Genomic DNA, 20557 nt, shown 5'->3' with positions numbered 1-20557 from the left:
TTTATTTTTCATCCCACAAAGAAACGCATATCTAGATTACATTTACAAACATTATCACTATATGTGAATAGATTCTTTTGCCAATTTACATGGAATGAATAAAACTTTTACAAGTGCTTACATTGTAAAGAAGTAAATGTGTGGGATGTGCGATAATTTTCCAAATACGTTAAAAATAAGTATCTGTATAATAATGTAGTCGTCGTACACTGTTAGGATATTTTCGATTATATATTAAACAATATCCGGTTCGGTCCAATTTGGTGTGGTATAGACGATACTTAAGTAGTCTTAAATTAATTTCTGAACTGATATAAATAATTTTAAAAATATTAAATAAAATTTAACACGTTCATTATTAAAACTTTCATATTGATGTCACTATTAAAATGACTCACAAAAAAATCTTTAAAATGTATCTCTATTCAATTTACATAGCAGTAGAAGAAATACCTAACAACTATGGTGACTCATTCTTCATTTACTTACACCTTAAAAGGAGATACAGAGACTCTCAGTGCAATTTGACTGAATCAGCTTCACGCTGTATCCTGCACACAGCAGGGTAGGCAGAGGGAACCTAGTGTTAAGACACTCCGTTCTCCACTTTCTGCCGAATTCTGGAGGCATTGCGTGTTGAAATGTTTTTAAAATACATTTTATAAGTAGTACCAATAAAAAGTCTAATTATTAGTTTACACATTTAAATATATAGCGTGATAGGTAACATAACTAAACACTGCAATCTGGAATATTATAATTACTAGCGACCCCCTTGCGGCTTCGCCCGCTTTAACTACTGGATTATTCATATAATGTATATTTGCAAAGCACTTAAGATAAGGTGAAAATTAATTAAACCCTAATGCAACCCGCATTTTCGTAGTTTCAATAAGGATTTTCCAATTGTTTTACACAGCAAGGATTTTTTAGTAGGTACCGTAATTTTAAATCTGTGCTACTAATCTTTTCAAGTACTTATTAAAATATATTTAAATGACTATTTTTAGATAGTTAAATGACTATTTTTAAATGGAAGAAATTATAAACAAAAACCTACCTACTAATAACTACTACAAAAAATATGAAACCAAATATATCGCGCTGAAAGGCCTCAACGTGCAAAGACATCTAAATCTTCGTTGCTATAGAGGCAGGCGAATTTTTTCGAGCTTGTGGTTAATGCTGAAGAGGGTATTCTGTCCCTGATGAAAAGCAAGTACTACGTGGCTGCCTGTGAGGAAAATTAAATAGAATGCATCGGCCGGGAATCGAACCCGGCCCGCCCGCGTGGCAGGCGAGCATTCTACCACTGAACCACCGATGCGTGTAAGGCAGGCGGGCACGGCGGACGCGCTTAGTCGAGTGGCGAGCCGTTTCTCAGTAAGGATTTTTTGATATTGTAACAACTTCTAAAGTACTTATTAAAATGAAAAACAGTAAAAGACAGTTTTGATCTACATTAAATGGCCAACGTAACTAATATACTTATTTATATGCTGAGAGTAAGGGATAAGTGAAACTTGACTCGATACAATTTATGTGTGAACGGCGTAATGTGTTAAAAATTAAATGCGTTTTTCTCTAAAACTATTCGCAATTTCGAAATAGTGTAAAAAGCAAATTTTATCTTCGTTTAACGTAGAAATTTAATAAAGTATTTTAAAGGATAAGGATTAATATTATTATGGAAAAATATCCCTCACAATAAAAAATATAATGAAATTACAATTTTTAGACAGAAATATGATCACTACACGTTATTCTTAAAAGATACGAATATGCTATCGCGGACTTTTTTGTAGATCTTATTAAGAGGAACAATACTCCAGTATATTATTTTCACGTAGTACTTACCATTAAAGCAGCGCATACGCGAAAGTGTCTCAACGGGTAGGACTTTATACACATTTATCGTATTTATGTTAATTTACATAAGAATGTACTAATAATAAACTATATAACCTTCCCTGAGAAATACTCGACCTAACGGTGAAAACCACATTAAAATCCGTTGGGTGGTTTAGAAGAAGAAGAGTTAGAAAGTTCAGACAGACACAAAAAGCGACTTTGTTTTATAAGATATAGGATAGGATGGTGTATACGGTGACCATTCCAAAGTTAAGTATCGTTTCAACTGTGCCAACATAGAGGGCCATATTATTCCCAAAGATAATTCAGTTTTGCACAAACAGTCTTAATACACAGAATAAACAAATTACATTAAAATATCCTTCCTAATTATAAACATTAAACACCAATTTCGACGGTGATCTACGACAAAATAAAAAAAATCACATTCAGCTTTATACAGCGTTGAACGTATGCACTATGCTATTCCCAGTGAAAGATCAATTTTATTATCATAATAACGATAATATTGTTAATATTAAAGTATATTAGGGAAGAAAACCATCTATTAGTAGTTAAAACCCTTAAAATGATAACTTCATAGTGGAACCCCATAGAACAGGGTAGGGAAGCTAGTGTTAAGACCAGGGGTCTTAACACTAGGTTCTTCGTTAGGTTCTTCCCATGCACCACCAAATTTTCTGGATATAGCGTTGTGTGACGGAAGTTAAAGAAGCAAAATCAGAAGGAGAAATGAAAACATATTTTTTCTAATCTAAATATTCATATTTCAAAAAAAAAAAGATTAATACATGAAAATTCATGTGAATTTTAATGTATTAATCGTAAATATAATATGAAATTATAAATAAATAAAATCTTAAATAAAATTCATAGGAATTTTCATGTCTTAATCTTTTATTCATATCTTCATATCTATTCGTTCTTCATATCAAATGAAATATAAAAGACTGGTTCAAAGTGAAAGAACAAATCTTTTATAATACAATGCATGGAATAAAAATTGATTGTAAAATTAAAAAACCCCTAAAAAGCAACAATCATATAGCCAAGTCATATCATATTCCAACTCAAACTAAATACAACATTATTTACATAATATGACAAATTACATTACATTACCTTAAACACATATAACTAAAACAATGCAATCATTCAATCGAACCTTCTAGAAGAACTAAAAAAGAACACACATTCTAGAACTTTCCTAAGAACATTCTCTACATGTTCTCGAATCTTCCATCCTTGTCTAACATGAGTATGTTAGGGTTTTCTTTCTCAAATTCAGTTGGTTTCCTGTCACGTTGCTCGTCGGTCCACTCTCCCTCCCCCTTCCCCCATTCTCCCACTTTCTCCCCTATTACGTCTACTTCTTCGCTCGCTAATTTTCTTTCTACCTGGTAAGATTATGAATATGGATACAGAATAAAATTTACAATCATCGTATTTACAGACATACAAACTATTATATGTATAATATCTCAAAAAAAAAGAAAAACGTTAAAATTATCACCTGAGCATCATGTTTAGCGAACTTGTCGAACATGTTCGCGTACAGTTGCTTCTCACGCTGTTTCTGCTTCATCAGAGTGCTTCGGCATACTATAATTTGGTTTGCGGCGGCCTTTAAAAACAAATAAAAAAATATATGAAATAACAGAAATCCTTGAAAACTGTTGTAATATAAGCCTGTGTTCTTTCCGTCACGCCGTATACTGCACAGAGCAAGTAAGGCAGCGGGAACCTAGTGTTAAGACACTCCGCTCCCAATTTTCCACCAAATTCTGGAGGCATTGCGTGTTGAAACGGCGGACTCCAACGCCGAGTTTGCCTTGTCACTAGAGCGATTTTTTTTGGAAATCGAACCCTCAACGTTTACATTTACCGTCATCTTCTAAAATTCTAAATAAAGTTTAACATACCTTATTCTGTGGCTCCTTATCAACAACTTTTTGGAAATCTAACAATGCTTGATCAGCCTCTCCAAGACCCAACAAGGCTTGGCCTCTTCTAAATAAGCCTTTCACATTACTTTCATCAAATTTTAAAGCCTTAGTTGCATGGTCTTTGGCCTCATAATGATGGGACGGAGTTACTTTGAGATACACTAGAGATAGGTTAAGATGGGCGGAGATTAGGAGTTCTTTAGCTTGGTCCTTCAGTTCTTCCTTCTCAGATGAGTCTTCTGGCATATCTGTAGTGACATAAGTGTTATTTTGTTTCTTTAACATAATATAAAGGTAGTTGTAGGTTAGATTCTCATGAGTAATTATTTTCATTTCCTCACTCTGGTATGTGACTTTGAGATCCACCACTTAACATTAAATTTCTCTCAATAAAATATCAGATAAATACTTTATATTTTCCCAGTTAAATTCAGACCCACAACAACCAAAAATTTACATAAGAAAGTTAACATAAAAAACACTTACCATCCAACAAAGACATAACTTTTTTATACTTCTTGATAGCCAACTGGAATTTGTTAGATTTAAAATAATTAGTTCCCTTCTCCTTCGCTATTTTAGCCTGTTCTAGTTTTTCCTCCGAATCCATAGCCCACAATTCCTTTGCTTTCTCAAAACTAATAAGCTTCACTACATATTCTACCACTGAGTTGGCAGGCACACCCATTTCTTTATTCCCTTCAGATTTGTAAGCATATCTGGGTTGTAATGTTAGTCTTGATTTTTCCCCTAGTGTGAATTTTTCTAGGGCTCTTTCAATGCCTTCGCAAATGTTGCTTTCAGTTCCTTCACCTAGTGCGAATGTGACTGTGCGCGTATCAAACACTTTGCCGTCTGGTAGTTTGCCTTCTAGTTCCACTGTTGAAAAATAAACCAATATGTTATTGATACTAATATTAAAAAGCTGAATATTTTCTTTGGTTGCACGCGATAAACTTAAAAACTAATCGTTTGAATTATTAGGATAGATTTTTTTGTATTTTATAGTGCATTTATCAAGGATGGCTATAGACTTTGTTATATCACACTAGCGGACGCGCGCAGCTTCGCTTGCGTATTTAAGGGTGAATTCTAATAAATAACCCATGAAACATGTGTTCAATGAAATGTTTTTAAGAGTCTAAATTTCAAATGTTATAAAAATCGGTGGCGATTTAAAGATTTTTCCATACAAACTTTCAACCCCTTATTTGCACCCTTAGGGGGAGGATTTTAGAAAACGATGAAACACGTGTTCAATTAAATACTTTTAAAAATCTAAATTTCAAATTTTATAAAAATCGGTGCCGATTTAAATTTTTTTCCATACAAACTTTGAACCCCTATTTCACCCCTTTAGGGTTAAAATTTTTCAAAATCCCGTCTTAGTGGATGTCCAGATTACGAAAGTAAACTTTTGTCCAAATTTAACGTTTCTACCATCAGCGGTTACGGCTGTGCGTGCATCTTACCTCAGTCAGTGAGGACAAGTCCTTTTATATATATAGATAGATTAATGATTTAGATATACTCCCATTATATCTACAGTAAGAGTGCTCCCGCATATGAATATAACTATTATTTCAGTGCAGTTCAATTCTTAGTTTATTATTATAACTATATATGTTATATTATTAAACTATGAAAGGTTTTAATAAGAAACAATTAGCACATAATAAGTATGTTAACTGAAACCATAATATGAAGTACTCATGTTACATAGAATGACCTGATTATATATACGTATAATAAAATCGTAACTGATCGGTATCTGAATATGGAAGATATATCAGAAAAATTATTACTGGAGTCATTTATCACTGTAATAGAACCGAAAACAATGATTTTTTAATTTTTTGTCTGTTTGTATGTGCGTTGGTTTATGCTAATCTCAAAAACGGTTTAACCGATTTTCATTATTGGATTCTGGATAGCTTGCGTTAACATTTAGTATTTATTTTATTACAATCGGTACATAAATTAAAAAGTTAAATGAATTTAAATACAGTAGGAACTCGATTAACCGGACTAATTGTTGTTGTTAGTCATTCGGATAATCGAATGTATGAAGAAGAGCTAGTTTTGTGCATATTGTGCATAAAATTGTTATATGTTTATTAAAATCAACAAGTACATATCAACGAAAATCAACGTTTACTAAAAAATTAACATTTTCCAACATACGATTTACACACAATTTTACGTAAATATTAATTTTCTTAGGTTTCATTGTCGTAGTTGATGGTCCCGATAGTCCAAATGCGATAAAAAAAATGTTATTTGATATTGTTTGTAAAATAATTATTGGTATGATGCTGATTGAATTGATGATAAAACGCTGAGATTTCAAGATTTAGGATTCTCCAAAGTAAGTTGACACCCTCGCAAGCAGTGACAAAATGCTTGTAAATTCTCAATGAAATAGAGAGAGTTGTGGAGCAACATATAATTTATTTTTTCTTTAGGGATTTTTGCGGAATTGGAATTTATGCGCAAAAAAATATGTCTACAGTGAGCGTGCCTTTACGGTTTACCTAGACAGATGTTTAATAACTAAAACAGTTTTCTATTAAATACTATTTTTGCGAGCGCAATCATATAAATTCCCAAAATTTACATTGCGATTTATTTAATGCATAATAATATGGATAACAATAGTAAAATAATTGACCCATTTTTAGGATTCTGTACTTTAAAAGGAAAAAATGAAGATACCTTGGACCTTACACATATAGGATCACTTTATTCTGAATCTGTCTATCCGTCAAGACCATTTTACTTCACACATCCAGATGAAGTATCAGCGTAATCAAAAGAGGATGCTCATAGCATTTATCCAGGTTCCCTCTGACTACCCCGCTATTTACGTGAAGCTAAAAAATAATAATTTTACCTGTAACTTGTGCCCCATCATTAGGGTTCTCAAATCCAGTACCCAGTTCCACAATGTGTCGGAGAATGCCTTTGTTCTTGTTTGGACTTAAGTCTTCTACCTTCCAGTCAATCATTTCAATCTAGAACAAAATAATTAATATATTAAATATATTTTAGTAGTTTATAATAAAAAAAGGATAATATTTTTTTTCAGCCTGACATTGTACCTTGCACATAGTAGGGAATGAAAATATTAAATATTTTCTTTCAGAGTGGGAATCAAACCCACTCTTGTCATTTACAATCATATGCTTTTACCTTTGCAACATGCTCCTAATAGTTCATTATTAATATTATTACAAACATGCTTGATAAAAACAAAACAAATGGAAAAAATACTTCTATGTATTTTTTTTCTGTTTTGAACAGAGTAATATGCTAATATAAATAATATAATTAAATGAAAAAGACCATAATAAAAAAAGTCATTCAGTCCTATTAAAATGAAGTTCAGCCCCTATTATAAACTTGAAAGTTTTTGACTGAATTGAATTGAGATGAAACTTTACACAAATATAGTAATACTAGCGGCCCGCCCGCGGCTTCGCCTGCGTAAATTACGTTATTATTAATTTCTATCTCCATGAGTACCTACGTCCTATAAGTGACGTCCATGCAAAATTTGAGACTCCTAGCATTTGTAGTAACGAAGTTTCATACAAACTTTCAACCCCAAAAACTACCCCTTAGAAATCGAATATTGCAAATTCCCGTCTTACCCGTGCTTAGCGAGCACCTACGTCCTAAAAATAACTCCTATGCAAAATTTCTAATTTCTAGCACATGTAGTTTCTGAGATTTCGTGATGAGTGAGTGACCTTTCGATTTTATATATATAGATAAAAAAATACTATAAAATTAATATTTACCTCAAACTGCAGTGTAGAGTTTGGAGGTATTTTAGGGGGGCTTCCAGACGCACCATATGCATACTCTGGTGCGCAGGTCAACACGCATACCTCTCCTTTCTTCATGGTTGCCACACCAATGTCCCATGCTTTAATCACTGTTCCTGAATAGGAGTGTGGAAAAATATTTTTATATTATGCCACATAAAGTAAAATTATACTTTTAATGTTATATATATTTAATGGAGGATGTGGTGTCTGCACATACAATATTAGATAAAATAACCACAGTTTATCATATAATACTAATGACATTTATAAATAAAATTTATTTTTATAAATATCATGGTTTGGACGATCTTACTAGGAATTATGTCTACACAGACCATCCACGTGATGGACAAATGCCCTACAATGCCTGATTTCATGATTATATTTAATTATTTATATTTGCTTGTTCTGACAATTAAGAGGGTGATGTCAAGTTTCACCACTCAAATTAGGTGGAAAATGAGAAATAGTGTCTTAACACTAAACCTAGTGTTGAAACCTGAGTGCAAAATTTTAAATTCAATATTCATAAGGTCACAAAGGGTAACAAAAGTCTGATTAAATAATTAACTTTCAATGTATATTGTAATAAATAGCAATAATAAAAATTTGGCTTTTAAATTTTTTTAATACAAATATACATTAACATTAAGTCTCTCTTTTATAGAAATTAATCTTTCTTTACATAATTTAAAACAGATATTATAATACAATGGACCTCTGAGGAAATTTTAAATTAAAAGACATATTTATAATTAATGACAATAATATAATTATACAAAGCAATTTTAAAGTAAAAGGCAGCTAATAAAAAATATTAGCACATTGGGGTTAATTATTCGTTTTAAGATTCTTTTTTACTAAACAGAAGTATCTCACCTTTGCCGAGATTAAATTCAAATGGTTCATTTCTATCCTTGCTAGAATCAAACTTTGTTCCATCTAATAAAGTGCCAGTGTAGTGTACGGTAACCTGGCAGCCGGCATTAGGAGTATCGGAGCCTTCGCCTTCTTTGATTATCCGTTTTAGCACACCACGGTCTCCTGCCTTGGTAATATCAATTCCTTCATCTACAGTCATTCTAGTGATGTTTAACTAAGTAAATCAAGTGGAAAATAATTATAAATTGAGCACGTTTATCAATAAAGCACGTTGTTTTCTCGAAAACTCGAGATACGCGCCGGCTGCTATAATAATTACACACTTGATTTCTGAATTATGAATGAACTATGAATATGAAGTTCAAGAGAAATATTGAACAAATAGGAATGACTACAAGTGAGTGAACTGACAGTTTTGATCGAATGAGTAGAATTTTCTAGATATTAAATTCGTATACTAGTATTTAAATATATTTTTATTGTCTATGATTAATAAATTCTGAAATATTACTGAAGACATTAATTATAAATAAACTGCTAGTATTAAAAGTTTAGAGATCACGAAATTCTGTGAAAAAGACTCTTATGTTTTCCGTTTAAATCTACCATGAAAATTATAAATTAATATTTTAATTGAGTAGGGTATTCATATTTTATAGGCCGACGTTGCGCAGCAGCACAAGGGTGTAACATAGTAACTGTAACGCGATGGTTATGGATTAGATCCCTACTCAAGGAAATGAATTATTACTTATTAATATTTTAATTTCTTCGCTCTGGTACTAAGGTAAAAGTCCGGCGTTGAGTTTTGCCACTCAATACACAATGCCTCGATAAATTCGGCGGAAAATGGGGAACTGAGAGTTGTAACACTAGGTTTCCTCTGCCTTCCTTGCTGTGAACGGGATACAGCGTGAAACTGGGACAAATTGACCATATGCTAAGTCTCCGAGGCTAAATAACTCTAGATGAAATTAAATAAATTATAAAGGTTTCTAATAGGCAATTTACTATTTTATATATGAAAGGAAAGTCATATTTTTAGTAATATTATAATAAATAAAACCTAAAATGGTTGTACTCCTAACATTTGTATTTATTACATTCCATATTCTTTATTTATATTCAAATTCAAAATATTCTTTATTCAAATAGGCAATTATTATAAGCACTTTTGAATCGTCGAATGAACATATGAACAAAAAGCTACCACCGGTTCGGAAGGCAGTTCTGCTGAGAAGAGCCGGCAAGAAACTCAACAGTTGCTCTTTTCAAAATCAATGGTACAATCTATTACATTAGCTGGCAGCCATCCTGCATTACATTCAATAGACATTAATTCCATACATGCTTATCCTCTAAATATTCTTGAACAGTGTAATACGCTTATAGATATTCTAGATGTTTAGCTTTTATTATATTAACTGTATATCTTTTGTGCATCTACCACTTTGGTTATTTTCACTTTTAATCATTTTTAAAGAAGAGTCTCCTAATGACTAGACCACAGAACACATTTACTCAGAATAGACTCACACCAAAACCTACAACTGTGGATACTATTTAACTGAGGCACAATTGTAAACTCAGTATATAAGTATAAAATACTATAAAAGATAAATATTGTTTTAATAAGTTATGTATATATAGATAATTCAAAAAAATAATTATAAAAAATGCATATAGGTAGACAGAAATGAATATTATTTAAAAAATAGCAGTTATAAAAATGTAAAATAAAACAATGGTTAAATGCCTAGTTTGTGAGAATTTAATCCTGCCAAGTTTAAACATTAATGATTAATTGGAATAATTTATAATTTCCCCTCAATATGTGACCATTTTTACCTTTTTATCATTTCAGAATTAGACTAGGTATATTGTAGATAAATAAATTTAGTATTTATTATACATATAAGAATTACTATTCTACAATATTCTTTTTACTTTATATCAGTCTTTAAGGATCTTACAACCAATAATTACATAATAAAAGATAAAGAACATTTTAAGAATAAATGGCTCATATTCATACAACCTTTTTGACATTTTTAAGACAAATAATATTTCAAACTATTAAGCAATGGAATGTTTATACTTACAAGAAGAAATACTATTTAAAACTTTAATATGGATAGTTTAAAGGCTAGAAAATATAAAAAGTTCTTGTAATAATTTGTGTTCAGACTATATCCATGTCCATCCATGGATAAGTAATGTTTAATTTTATATCTTTTCATTTAAAGACTAATTTACTACATACAATAAACACATAATTTTTTAATTAATTCTAACATTGATCATTTATTACAAATGTTGCGGCACTTGGTAACATAAAATCTATAGTTATTAATAATAGTTTGGCTCAGAAGATTATTATTTTCATGCAGCCATTCATCTGATCCATCACAACAGTCACATACACCATCATTCACTTTTCCGGACGGTATAGTAAAAGTTTTTCTTTTAGGAGGTTGAGTGTCACAATAAAAGATGCCATTTGGACACGCAGCAGTACTTGGTTCATCCGAATTATCTGAACAATCACAATAATCATCATTAACTTGATCAAACGCAATTGTTTGACTAGATGTTTTACATTTAAATTCATTGTTAGAATCGGGCCGGTATTTCGCAACATCTGCAAAATATACTCCTCTCATCTTGCCAAATTCATTTATGTATTTATCGAATTCTGAACGAAATTGTTGCATTCCTTTTATAACATTTTGATCTAAAACTGGCCTTAAAATACTTTTATTCCCTTCCGATGTGATAGTAAGGAAAAAATAAAGCTGATACAAAAAGTAACATGAAACCATACAACACGTAATAATTAAGACATTTTTCTTTTTCTTCAGACTCATTGTAAATTATCTGATCTGACGATGAGTAAGTTCCTTAAAATATGAAATTCTTATCAACGCAATTCACATATTTTCAATTTATAATGAATTTATTTTATTCAACAAGTACTACGTCAAATTTCTTACACTTTTGTCAAAGTCAAATAAGTAAATAAAGCAAGAAATCGACTTTTTGATAATACTCGAATCAATTTTAACATAATTCAAACTAGTCGAGCCGAAAATCAAACGAAAAAATGTATAGTTTAAAATGAAATGCATTATTTCGTATCTTTAATAAATGTGTTTAAGCATCTCTTTCTCTTATTTGTCTTTTCACAATTCAGTGTAGTACTCGTTGGTTTTTGGGTGCAATATCGTTACGTCAGTTTACTCTATGTCGATATAAACAAATTCATCATCTGTCATCTGTCAAGAAGAAATCTGAAATAGGGATACATTTGTCGAATTGATTGGGAAACAATTACAAAATAATAAACATTTAATGGAAGGTGATGCGATAAATATAAAAAGAACCAAAAAAATGAATTATTTAACTGTTGACTCTTGTGTTACATCAACAAGTCCAGATAAAAGTAAAGATGAAAAATCGAGTGGCGATGAACTTGAAGTAAATAAGTATCTTAAGCTCTATCTATTTGTATATGTACTATTATAAAAATAATTACAAAAAATACATTTCGTTAATAATTTTCATTTGGTAGATCTAATTATTATATTATTATATACATATTTATATTATATAGAAGGTTAATTTTACTTGGTTCTAAATATAAATAGTGTTACATATGTTTGAAACAATATTTTTGGTATTACAGTTAAAGTTTATTTTATGTTCAGGTGGATAATTCACAGAGTGTACTCCACAAGATAGCAAACTTGTATGCAGAACAGCTAATGAGTGATTTGGTGCTAGAAGTTGGAGGTGCTCGATATCCTGCACATAGGCTTATATTATGTGCTAGCAGTGAAGTTTTTCAGGTGATTAATTAGGACATTTTTTTAGAGTTACTGTGTATCTAAGACAATGTTCAGCACTATCTGCCCAGTTGTTTAAGACATTCTGTGTAACACCAAATTTTTTTCTCTCAAGAAAGCAAGAAAATGAAAATGTCACATTTACAACAACAATTGTGTTGCTATACCATGAAGGCCATTAACAAACTAAACTGTTACTTTATTTAGTTTTTAATATTCAATTTAAATTCAAACTACTTTTCTACATTTATTTTTATATTAAATATATATATATTTATAAATTATTTTGATTATTTTAAATGATTATTTTTCATCTTCCACAATGTATCCCGCATGTAGCAATGAAGCCAGAAGGAGCTTAGTGTTAAGATTCTCAACTGTCCAGTTTCCACAAAATTCTAGAGGAATTGTGACTGTTGTGGAACCCATGGTGCTTTGCTTCATTACCAGAGCAAAGAAATTAAAGTATTTTATATTTTTTATTTCCTCGATTGGGGATTGAACCCACAACCTGTCGTGTTGATAGTCACATGCTTCACATTCTTGTACCCCTGCTCAAAGACTGGCAATTGTTAATAATATATTATTATTTTAAAACAATAAGCATGAATTTAAATATTACAGGTTATGCTTATGAACCGTGAATGGAGTGAATGGAGGGAAAGTCACATTGTTCTACAAGAGACTCCGATAGCATCATCAGTCTTCCCTCATTTCTTGAAGTATTTTTACACAGGCCAAATTAAGATATCTCACCAGACTGTGCTTCCTGTCTTGTCTTTGGCAGATAAATATAATGTGAAGGTTGGTACTGTCAACTGTGTAAAGAAAAATATTCATTATTTGAATAGACATATGCAAACATTTTAAATGTTATTCAATACTTAGAAATAAAATATGTTTTAAAATAAATAAAATTTATAAAGAGGATTAGAACCTGTGTGTGAAAAAATCCTAATGAATTGTGACATATAAAATTATGTTTTTATGATTTGTTTACCTTTTATCATGCCTTTGTGAATAGGGTATAGTGTTGGTGTTATCCCTACTCTGGGGAATAAAGTTTTTTTCGCCGCTTCTTTTTATAAATTGCATCGTTAACTTCCGTTCCGTTAACTGCCGTTCAACATATTAGAAATTCAGGCATATAACAGTGAATGAGATGGCTTGTACTGCACCCGACATGCTACTATATGTGAGATAAATAGTGAATCCATTTTTTATTCTATGTTCACATATGTAGCAAGGTGGACAGAGGGAACTTGAGAACCTAGTGTTAAGACCCTCCGTTCCCATTAGCTCCAGCGCTTTGCGTCGGTATCAGAGCGAGGAAATGAAGATTATCTATATATATATATAAAATCGAAGGGTCACTCACTCATCACGAAATCTCAGAAACTACATGTGCTAGGAATCTCAAATTTTGCGTAGGATTTACTTATAGGACGTAGGTGCTCGCTAAGACGGGAATTTGCAATATTCGATTTCTAAGGGGTTGTTTTTGGGGTCGAAAGTTTGTATGAAACGTTTACTACAAATGCTAGAAGTCTCAAATTTTGCATAGACGTCACTAGGACGTAGCCATGGAGACAGAAATGAATAATAACATAGTTCACGCGGGTGAAACCGCGAGCGGGCCGCTAGTTAAGTATAAAGACGGAGACACGTGGAAATCGAACCTACAGCCTGTTGCGTTTACAGTCGCACGCTGTGCCACGTCTGGCTTCAAAACGAATCATAACTAATTATCTAATTTGATTTCAACAGGATCTAGTAACACTATGTCTGGACTACATGTCTCAGCACATAGCGCAGGCCGCGAAGCGCGGACAGCTTATAGCGTGGATGCAATATACTATGGCGTGTGGGCATGTTGACGTTGCTAAGGTAAGACGAATGTTTGAGGTTTAGTCAAGTAATCAAGTTATTTTGATATTATTCGCTTTCAAGAAAAGTTTATTTCCTTCCAGAAATGTCAAGTTTTCGTCAAATGGAACATGGAGTGGATGGTGGACAGCGAGCTTGCCGAACTGGAGGACGACACACTGTTGTTACTACTACAACAGAGTGATTTAGTTTTACACAATGAAATGACTCTTTATCAGTTAGTTTTGGGTCATATTTTTATTTTATTAGCGATTACAGGTTTTTTAATGTACTTGTGTTATTTTAATACATTAATATAAAACCATTAAATATAAAAAATTATAACTAAAGTGAAAGGACGTTTGTGTCACACTGTTATTAATCAAAAGCGTCAGCGTTCAAATCCTATTAAAAGAGAGAAAAATAATTACAATCACTTTAGCAATAAAACTCTTATTTTTTTATTTTAATTAGTTGTTAATTACAAATTTCTTGCATATCTTTAATAAATATTTTTTTTTTATTTCATGTGAAGGTTCGTAGTGCGTTGGCTAAACACGCAAAGGGAGAAAATAAACTCTAGTGAATTATCTGATCACGAGATTAAGGTGCATTGGGACTTGCTCGTCACTACAATGTTTTCACATATTAGGTACGTTTATTATTATATTATCATTCCTATTAGCCAGGCCAGTCGGGGAGCAGGGGCACAAACGTATGACTATAAATTGCGACAGGTTGTGGGTTCTATTCCCCGTGAGGAATTTTAATATTATCATTTAATATTATCATTTCTTTGTTCGTAGTGAGTCACAGTGCGGCGTTGAGTTCCACCACTTATCACGCAATGCCTTTGGAGTTCGGCGGAAAGTGGAGAATAGTTTTAAAGATTTTTAGATTCCCGCTATATACTCTGCCAAATGCAGTATACAGTGTGAAGTTGATAATAAATCTCCAAAATTTTTTTTCAGGTTTCCAATGATGTGTCCGAATCAATTGGCCAAATTGTTACTCTGTCCACTGACACAGGAACACAAGGAGTTTTTTATGGAGAGGATGGCCATCGCCATGAGCTATCAGTCAGGTTAGTACTGATTTACAAACACACATGGTTTATAATAGTGTAATATAAATTTCACACAATAAAAGAAATATAATGATTTACAATATATACATATGTTTACGGCGCTTAATTATAATTTTTACATTTTTAAATGATTTTTTTTTAGAATTTCGTATCCTTGCATCGTTTATATAGTTTTTTTTTTGTATAATAGAAACCTATGGAAGGGGAAACCTATACATTTTATACTTGTTTCATTTTCCAAATAGCTCAATATGCGAGAGTATCAGAGATACAGCAAACAGAAGCCGGTCGTATGTTGTTCACGCCACGCCTCTACACCGAGGACACTTGGGGTTCGATTCTTGCCGTGGACAACTTTCACTCGCTACCAAGTTATCATACGAGAACTTTCATATTTTCAACGAGACCGTCAATGGCGGACATTGCGACTGATAAGTTAACAGAGTGGACTGTCGATTTGTATCCAAAAGGAGTTTGGTTCAAAAAAAGTATGTTAATAGTTTGGGCGGGAACGTGTGATGTAAGTATTTTGTGTTTTATTTCTCTGTTATATGTTTTAATAAGTTCTAGAATGGTCGAGAGAGAGAATTTAGTCTGAAGTAAATTTTAAAGGTTAGACACCTTAATATGTTTTTATGGCAGTCAATAAGAAAAATTTGATTCACCAATATTCTAGTAAAAATTAAGCATATTTCTCATGCATCCAGCGAGCGATTGTAATAAGACTGCTTATAAATGTTTTAGTTTTTTTAATATATTCTATTGTATTAGCGTTTGGTGCAATGAACTATTTTTATTTATCTTTTTTTCTAATTCTAGGTGCCAGAAGTAGTTTTGCGAACTGTTCGCATATCAATAACCTGTCAAAACTGTCCGGAGAACACGTGGTACGACTACAGCCAGCGAGAGGTGGTCAGTGACCATGTGCGGGTTAAGGTTGGTTTTTTAAAATATTTGTTTATTATACTAATTATTTAATTATTGGGTTAAGGATAAGAAATGGTTTTATTTTATATTTGTAATAAATTATAGTTTTCATTTTTTTGTTGCTCTACTATTTTGTTAGTATTGTAGGATATGAACGCTTATTTTTAGGCCATCAGTGGATTGTCCCCTTACTTGTGATTGTTCTAAATCAAACAATTTAAAGTAAGTATTTTTGTTTATATTTAATAAAAACAGATTTTTTTGCTTCACGCTGTATCCTGTACATAGCAGAGTAGGCAGCTGGAACATGGGAAACTAGTATTAAGATACTCCGTTCCCACTAAGACACATCCGTTTCCCACTTTATGCTGAATTTTCGAGGCATTGCGTGTTGAGTGGCGTAACTCAACGCCGCGGTTTGCTTTGTTACTAGAGCGTGAAAATGAAAATAGTAAATATTTAGATTCGATTACGATTCCCAAATAGTACTCACAATCGTTATATTTGTAGTTGCAAACTTGTGCCCTTGTGCCTCGGCGGCTTCATGTAAAAGTGTTATTAATTTAATATTATAATTATATCAGATAGGTATCTTAGTGTGGGGCGTCCAAAATGGCGTGGAGTACGTCGCTTCAGTCGTCGAGCGCGTACACAGATTTTCTGTGCAAAACACGTAAATATATCATTATTTAGATAACAATTAAAATTAAAAATACAATACATAAATTATTAATTAGTAGGCCAAAGGAACCTTGTGTTAAGACATTCCTTTCCCCACTTTCCGCTGAATTTTGGAGGCGAGAGTTTGCGTGTTGAGTCGCGGAACTCAACGCCATGCTTTACGTCGACACCAGAACGAAGGCATGGAACCTACAACCAGTCGCGTTTACAGTCACACTTTGCGCCCCTGCGCTACGACTGGCCTCAAATGTAATGTGAAGAAATTGCTGCTTTATATAAATGAAATAGAAGTTGCTTATTTTTATTTCAAAGGATTTAATAGTATATTTTATTTTTTTACTGTTCTTTGTTAAATGTAAGAAAGATTCTGTGAAAGGTTTTATTTCCTTAACTTTTTTGTTACTGAAATTATTTAGAATTTTATTAGTAAATAATGTTATGAATTTAATTTGGGAAATATTTTTAAAAAATACATAATATAAAGACATAATTTCAAAATCAATAAATAAAACATTTTGTTAATGTAAAAATTGAAAAGAACCTATAAAAAGATACACAAAATATGCTCAAACTTATTTCTATATAATAAAACTTGAGGGCTATATAAAATACTTTTATCCCTAGTGTGTTAAACATCGACGGTGCGTTAGACTTCGATGAATTAAACACTCCGCTCTACACTCCGGCTTCGTCCGAAAGTTCCGCAACAACTTCAACACCCACTCTTTCACATATGTCTAAAACTGGGTAAGAATTAAAAAAATACAAGTACTTTCAGCTTTACACTGTATCCCGAATATAGCAGGGTAAACAACAGGAGAGAAGAACCTTAGGTGAGTTATGACTCTCCAGATCCCGCTCAATTTTGGCGGAAGTCAAAGTGGATGCTCCAGAGTGTGAATCGATTCCATTGCGTTTAGTCAGATGTCGAGCCACCTTGTCATGTATTTAGTGCCAAAATATTTAAATGTCTAAGTGTCTTAAAACTAGGTTCAATCAATCAAAATTCAATCTATATGGAGGATGACCCCCCTGATCATATAAAATCGTCCAAATGTTTATTAAATAATAGGTAAAAATCAAAAGTGGGAATCATGTTTTTCCTATTTTTATGTGTATTTCTTTTATAAGAATTTCTATATAGCCTTATATTAGGGAAATTTCGTAGAGTTAAGTTCCATTCCACATTATTTTTATATGGTGTTTTAATGTAATATTATATTGCAGACGATGTTCGAAGTGCTCAGACAGTACTGAAATACCAGAACCTAAACACTTGTTAGGACCCAACAGAGACCAGCTGCGGGTGAGTCGACATTTATTTCCTTTATTATTATTTATTTAATTGATCAAAAATTCTATTTTGGTCGTAGAAAATAAACAGCTTTACGGATTCTTCCATATACTTAGCTTTTAACAATGGGTTCAACCTTGCTAAATTTAAGCTTGCTAATGTTAAATGTAATATAATATTTCAAATATAATCATTCCCAGAAGAACGGCGATTGAACCCACAACCATCGCGTTTATAGTCCGACCCTGCCCACTGCGACGTGAATACCCATATATTTTCTATTACTTGTTTGATTCAATAATTCAAGAAGTTTCAAGTCTTTGCATTAATTTTATTATATTTATTTACAGATACAAGTAGTAATATTGCCAATGACGGACTTTTGTCACGTGTCCCCTCAACAACCAATCCAATCAATCAACTGACTGCCACTACGATAGGTTTGCGATAAAGACATTAAATCGGTCAGTTAAGGGGTCGTAGTTGTACTGACCTTAGTACTGTACTGTCAGTTATACTGACAACATATCTAACAGATAGATAAGAGTGCATTCAAATATTACGTAACGCAATATCGAAGTATAAACATGGGAACTAGGTGTCCTGTCCACCCTGTAATGTTATATACGGGATATAGCGTGAAGCTAAAAATATATAGTACAAACTAAAGTTGAGTTATTTAAAAAATTGCTTTTAAGCGCTACGGCGCTTTATGTATTTATATACATATTTTTGTAAAAAATGCGTTACATCAATTTTGAATGCCTTTTAAAAATTTTCAGACGTTTTATTTATAATATTAATAATATATCTTTGTATATAACTTTGTTAGTAGATCAAAATTCAAACGCGCTAGGAGTTATTAAGTTTTTTAATAAATTTTATGGTGTACAGTGCATTCGGATATCTCCGAAAACCGAGAATTTCTAATGAAAATACTACATACTTCTGGTATTTTTCACTTGGAAAAAAAATGTAAAATAGAAAAAAATCTAAATTAAATTATACGCAGACATTTACAGAAAGCAGTACTGTATTTAATTATAAGAAATATCCAATTTTCGGACTTACCCGAATGCACCTTATATGTGTATACTATATTCAGTCTCCATTTCCTTTTGTGAATTAATGTTGTTATGTGAATAAAGTTACTGGGTAATATAAAGTTATAATATTTAAAAAACCTAGGCTTCTGTGAGGATATTTCTGATACTAATGTGTTTAATCATATTTTTATATGATATACAAGAATATATAATATATTACATATTTCCTATTTGATTTATAAGTAAGAGTTGTTGCTTAATATGTAATTAATATAATTTGATGGCGGCTAATTTAAAATTTAAGATTAATAAAATTATGTGTATAAATTGTCTAAAGAAACGATTAATTCGGGATTCCACTCGAAAATATATATATTTTTTTTATGTTATAATTACTATTAGGAAAAAGAATGTTATCATTTTTATATTTATTATGTTAAGTTCAACTTATTTAATTAGGAATGCATTTTTTTTTGGAATTTTGGACCTCGACGGAGTCTACGTATGATGTTGTTTTTGACTTCTAAATTTTGATTTTTTATTCTTATTTTGGATAAATAGAAAAAGAATTTAAATTGTGCAATAAATTATATACAATGTCAAAAAAAAAATATCAAAACTTTGGCGTTGGCACGCTCAAAACGCCATATATCGAGAAATCAATCAATCAACCAATCAAATTTGGCATTGATGACGAGAAAATATCTATTAAATATTTTGTACATATATATCATTAAAAAAATAGCAACGTATTTTTTTTATTTATTGTTTTTCTGCATCATCTGTCATTTTTTAATTAGAGGCAACGAAAACTTAACAATGCTTCATTCATTTACTAAAATAATTTTATTTTAATTTATTTTATACGAAGCTATTTCATTGAGCTATTATTTTTAAAACAAAATAAGTATATTAAAAAAATCGGTTGTGTATTTCTTCCTTAAGTCTGCAAATGTTAGAGGTGTGCAATAAAGAGCCAATGTGTCTGTTATATTTGAAACTTAATAAAAATATTCAAAACATCCGAATGCTTTATTTACTTTATTTCGATTTAATATGTTGTTTTAAGTCACGTTGTATCAGGCAAGCAGACTGTACTTAGTTGCAAGACACTTCGTTTTATCATTTTTCAAAGGAAATATATAATAATTATTTATGTAGTGATGCCGTTATTTATGTAGGGTTGTGAGTTCGATTTCCATTCTAGGATTTTTTTTTTCCTGCTATGAAGCAAAACGCGGCGTTGGGTTCCGCCACTCAATACGCAATGCCTCTAAA

The 20557-nt window shown here is 31.6% G+C and overlaps 3 protein-coding genes across 4 annotated transcripts; 1 reads left to right on the top strand and 2 right to left on the bottom strand.

Annotated features, from left to right (window-relative positions):
- Positions 1-329: 329 nt before the first annotated feature.
- Positions 330-8946, bottom strand: Fkbp59 (FK506-binding protein 59kD). Of its 2 annotated transcripts, none has more exons than XM_085207368.1 (7): positions 8531-8946; positions 7622-7764; positions 6712-6832; positions 4305-4697; positions 3795-4066; positions 3386-3496; positions 330-3269 (listed from the first exon to the last, which is right to left on the bottom strand). In XM_085207368.1, exons 1-7 carry the CDS (start codon positions 8730-8732, stop codon positions 3093-3095), a joined length of 1419 nt encoding a protein of 472 aa, XP_085063494.1. In that variant the 5' UTR covers positions 8733-8946; the 3' UTR covers positions 330-3092. The 2 variants fall into 2 exon arrangements, with proteins under 2 accessions (XP_085063494.1, XP_085063496.1); XM_085207370.1 differs by having other exon boundaries at positions 3108-3265.
- A 1335-nt stretch (positions 8947-10281) lies between these two features.
- On the bottom strand, positions 10282-11555 carry LOC146540157 (uncharacterized). Its single transcript, XM_085207372.1, has one exon. The coding sequence runs from the start codon at positions 11398-11400 to the stop codon at positions 10834-10836; it is 567 nt and encodes a 188-aa protein (XP_085063498.1). The 5' UTR covers positions 11401-11555; the 3' UTR covers positions 10282-10833.
- A 243-nt stretch (positions 11556-11798) lies between these two features.
- Positions 11799-20301, top strand: Tango10 (transport and golgi organization 10). Its single transcript, XM_085207366.1, has 13 exons — positions 11799-12010; positions 12241-12381; positions 13003-13182; positions 14146-14265; positions 14349-14482; positions 14780-14896; positions 15216-15328; positions 15577-15851; positions 16151-16267; positions 16843-16931; positions 17564-17686; positions 18167-18245; positions 18584-20301. Exons 1-13 carry the CDS (start codon positions 11885-11887, stop codon positions 18656-18658), a joined length of 1689 nt encoding a protein of 562 aa, XP_085063492.1. The 5' UTR covers positions 11799-11884; the 3' UTR covers positions 18659-20301.
- Positions 20302-20557: the final 256 nt, after the last annotated feature.

Source organism: Heliconius melpomene, chromosome 3 (genome assembly GCF_056956725.1).
Source record: "Heliconius melpomene rosina isolate 202511_hmr_F chromosome 3, ASM5695672v1, whole genome shotgun sequence".
Lineage (NCBI taxonomy): Eukaryota > Metazoa > Arthropoda > Insecta > Lepidoptera > Nymphalidae > Heliconius > Heliconius melpomene.
Note: the sequence above shows the minus strand (reverse complement) of the source record. Positions and strands in the feature narration are given on the sequence as shown.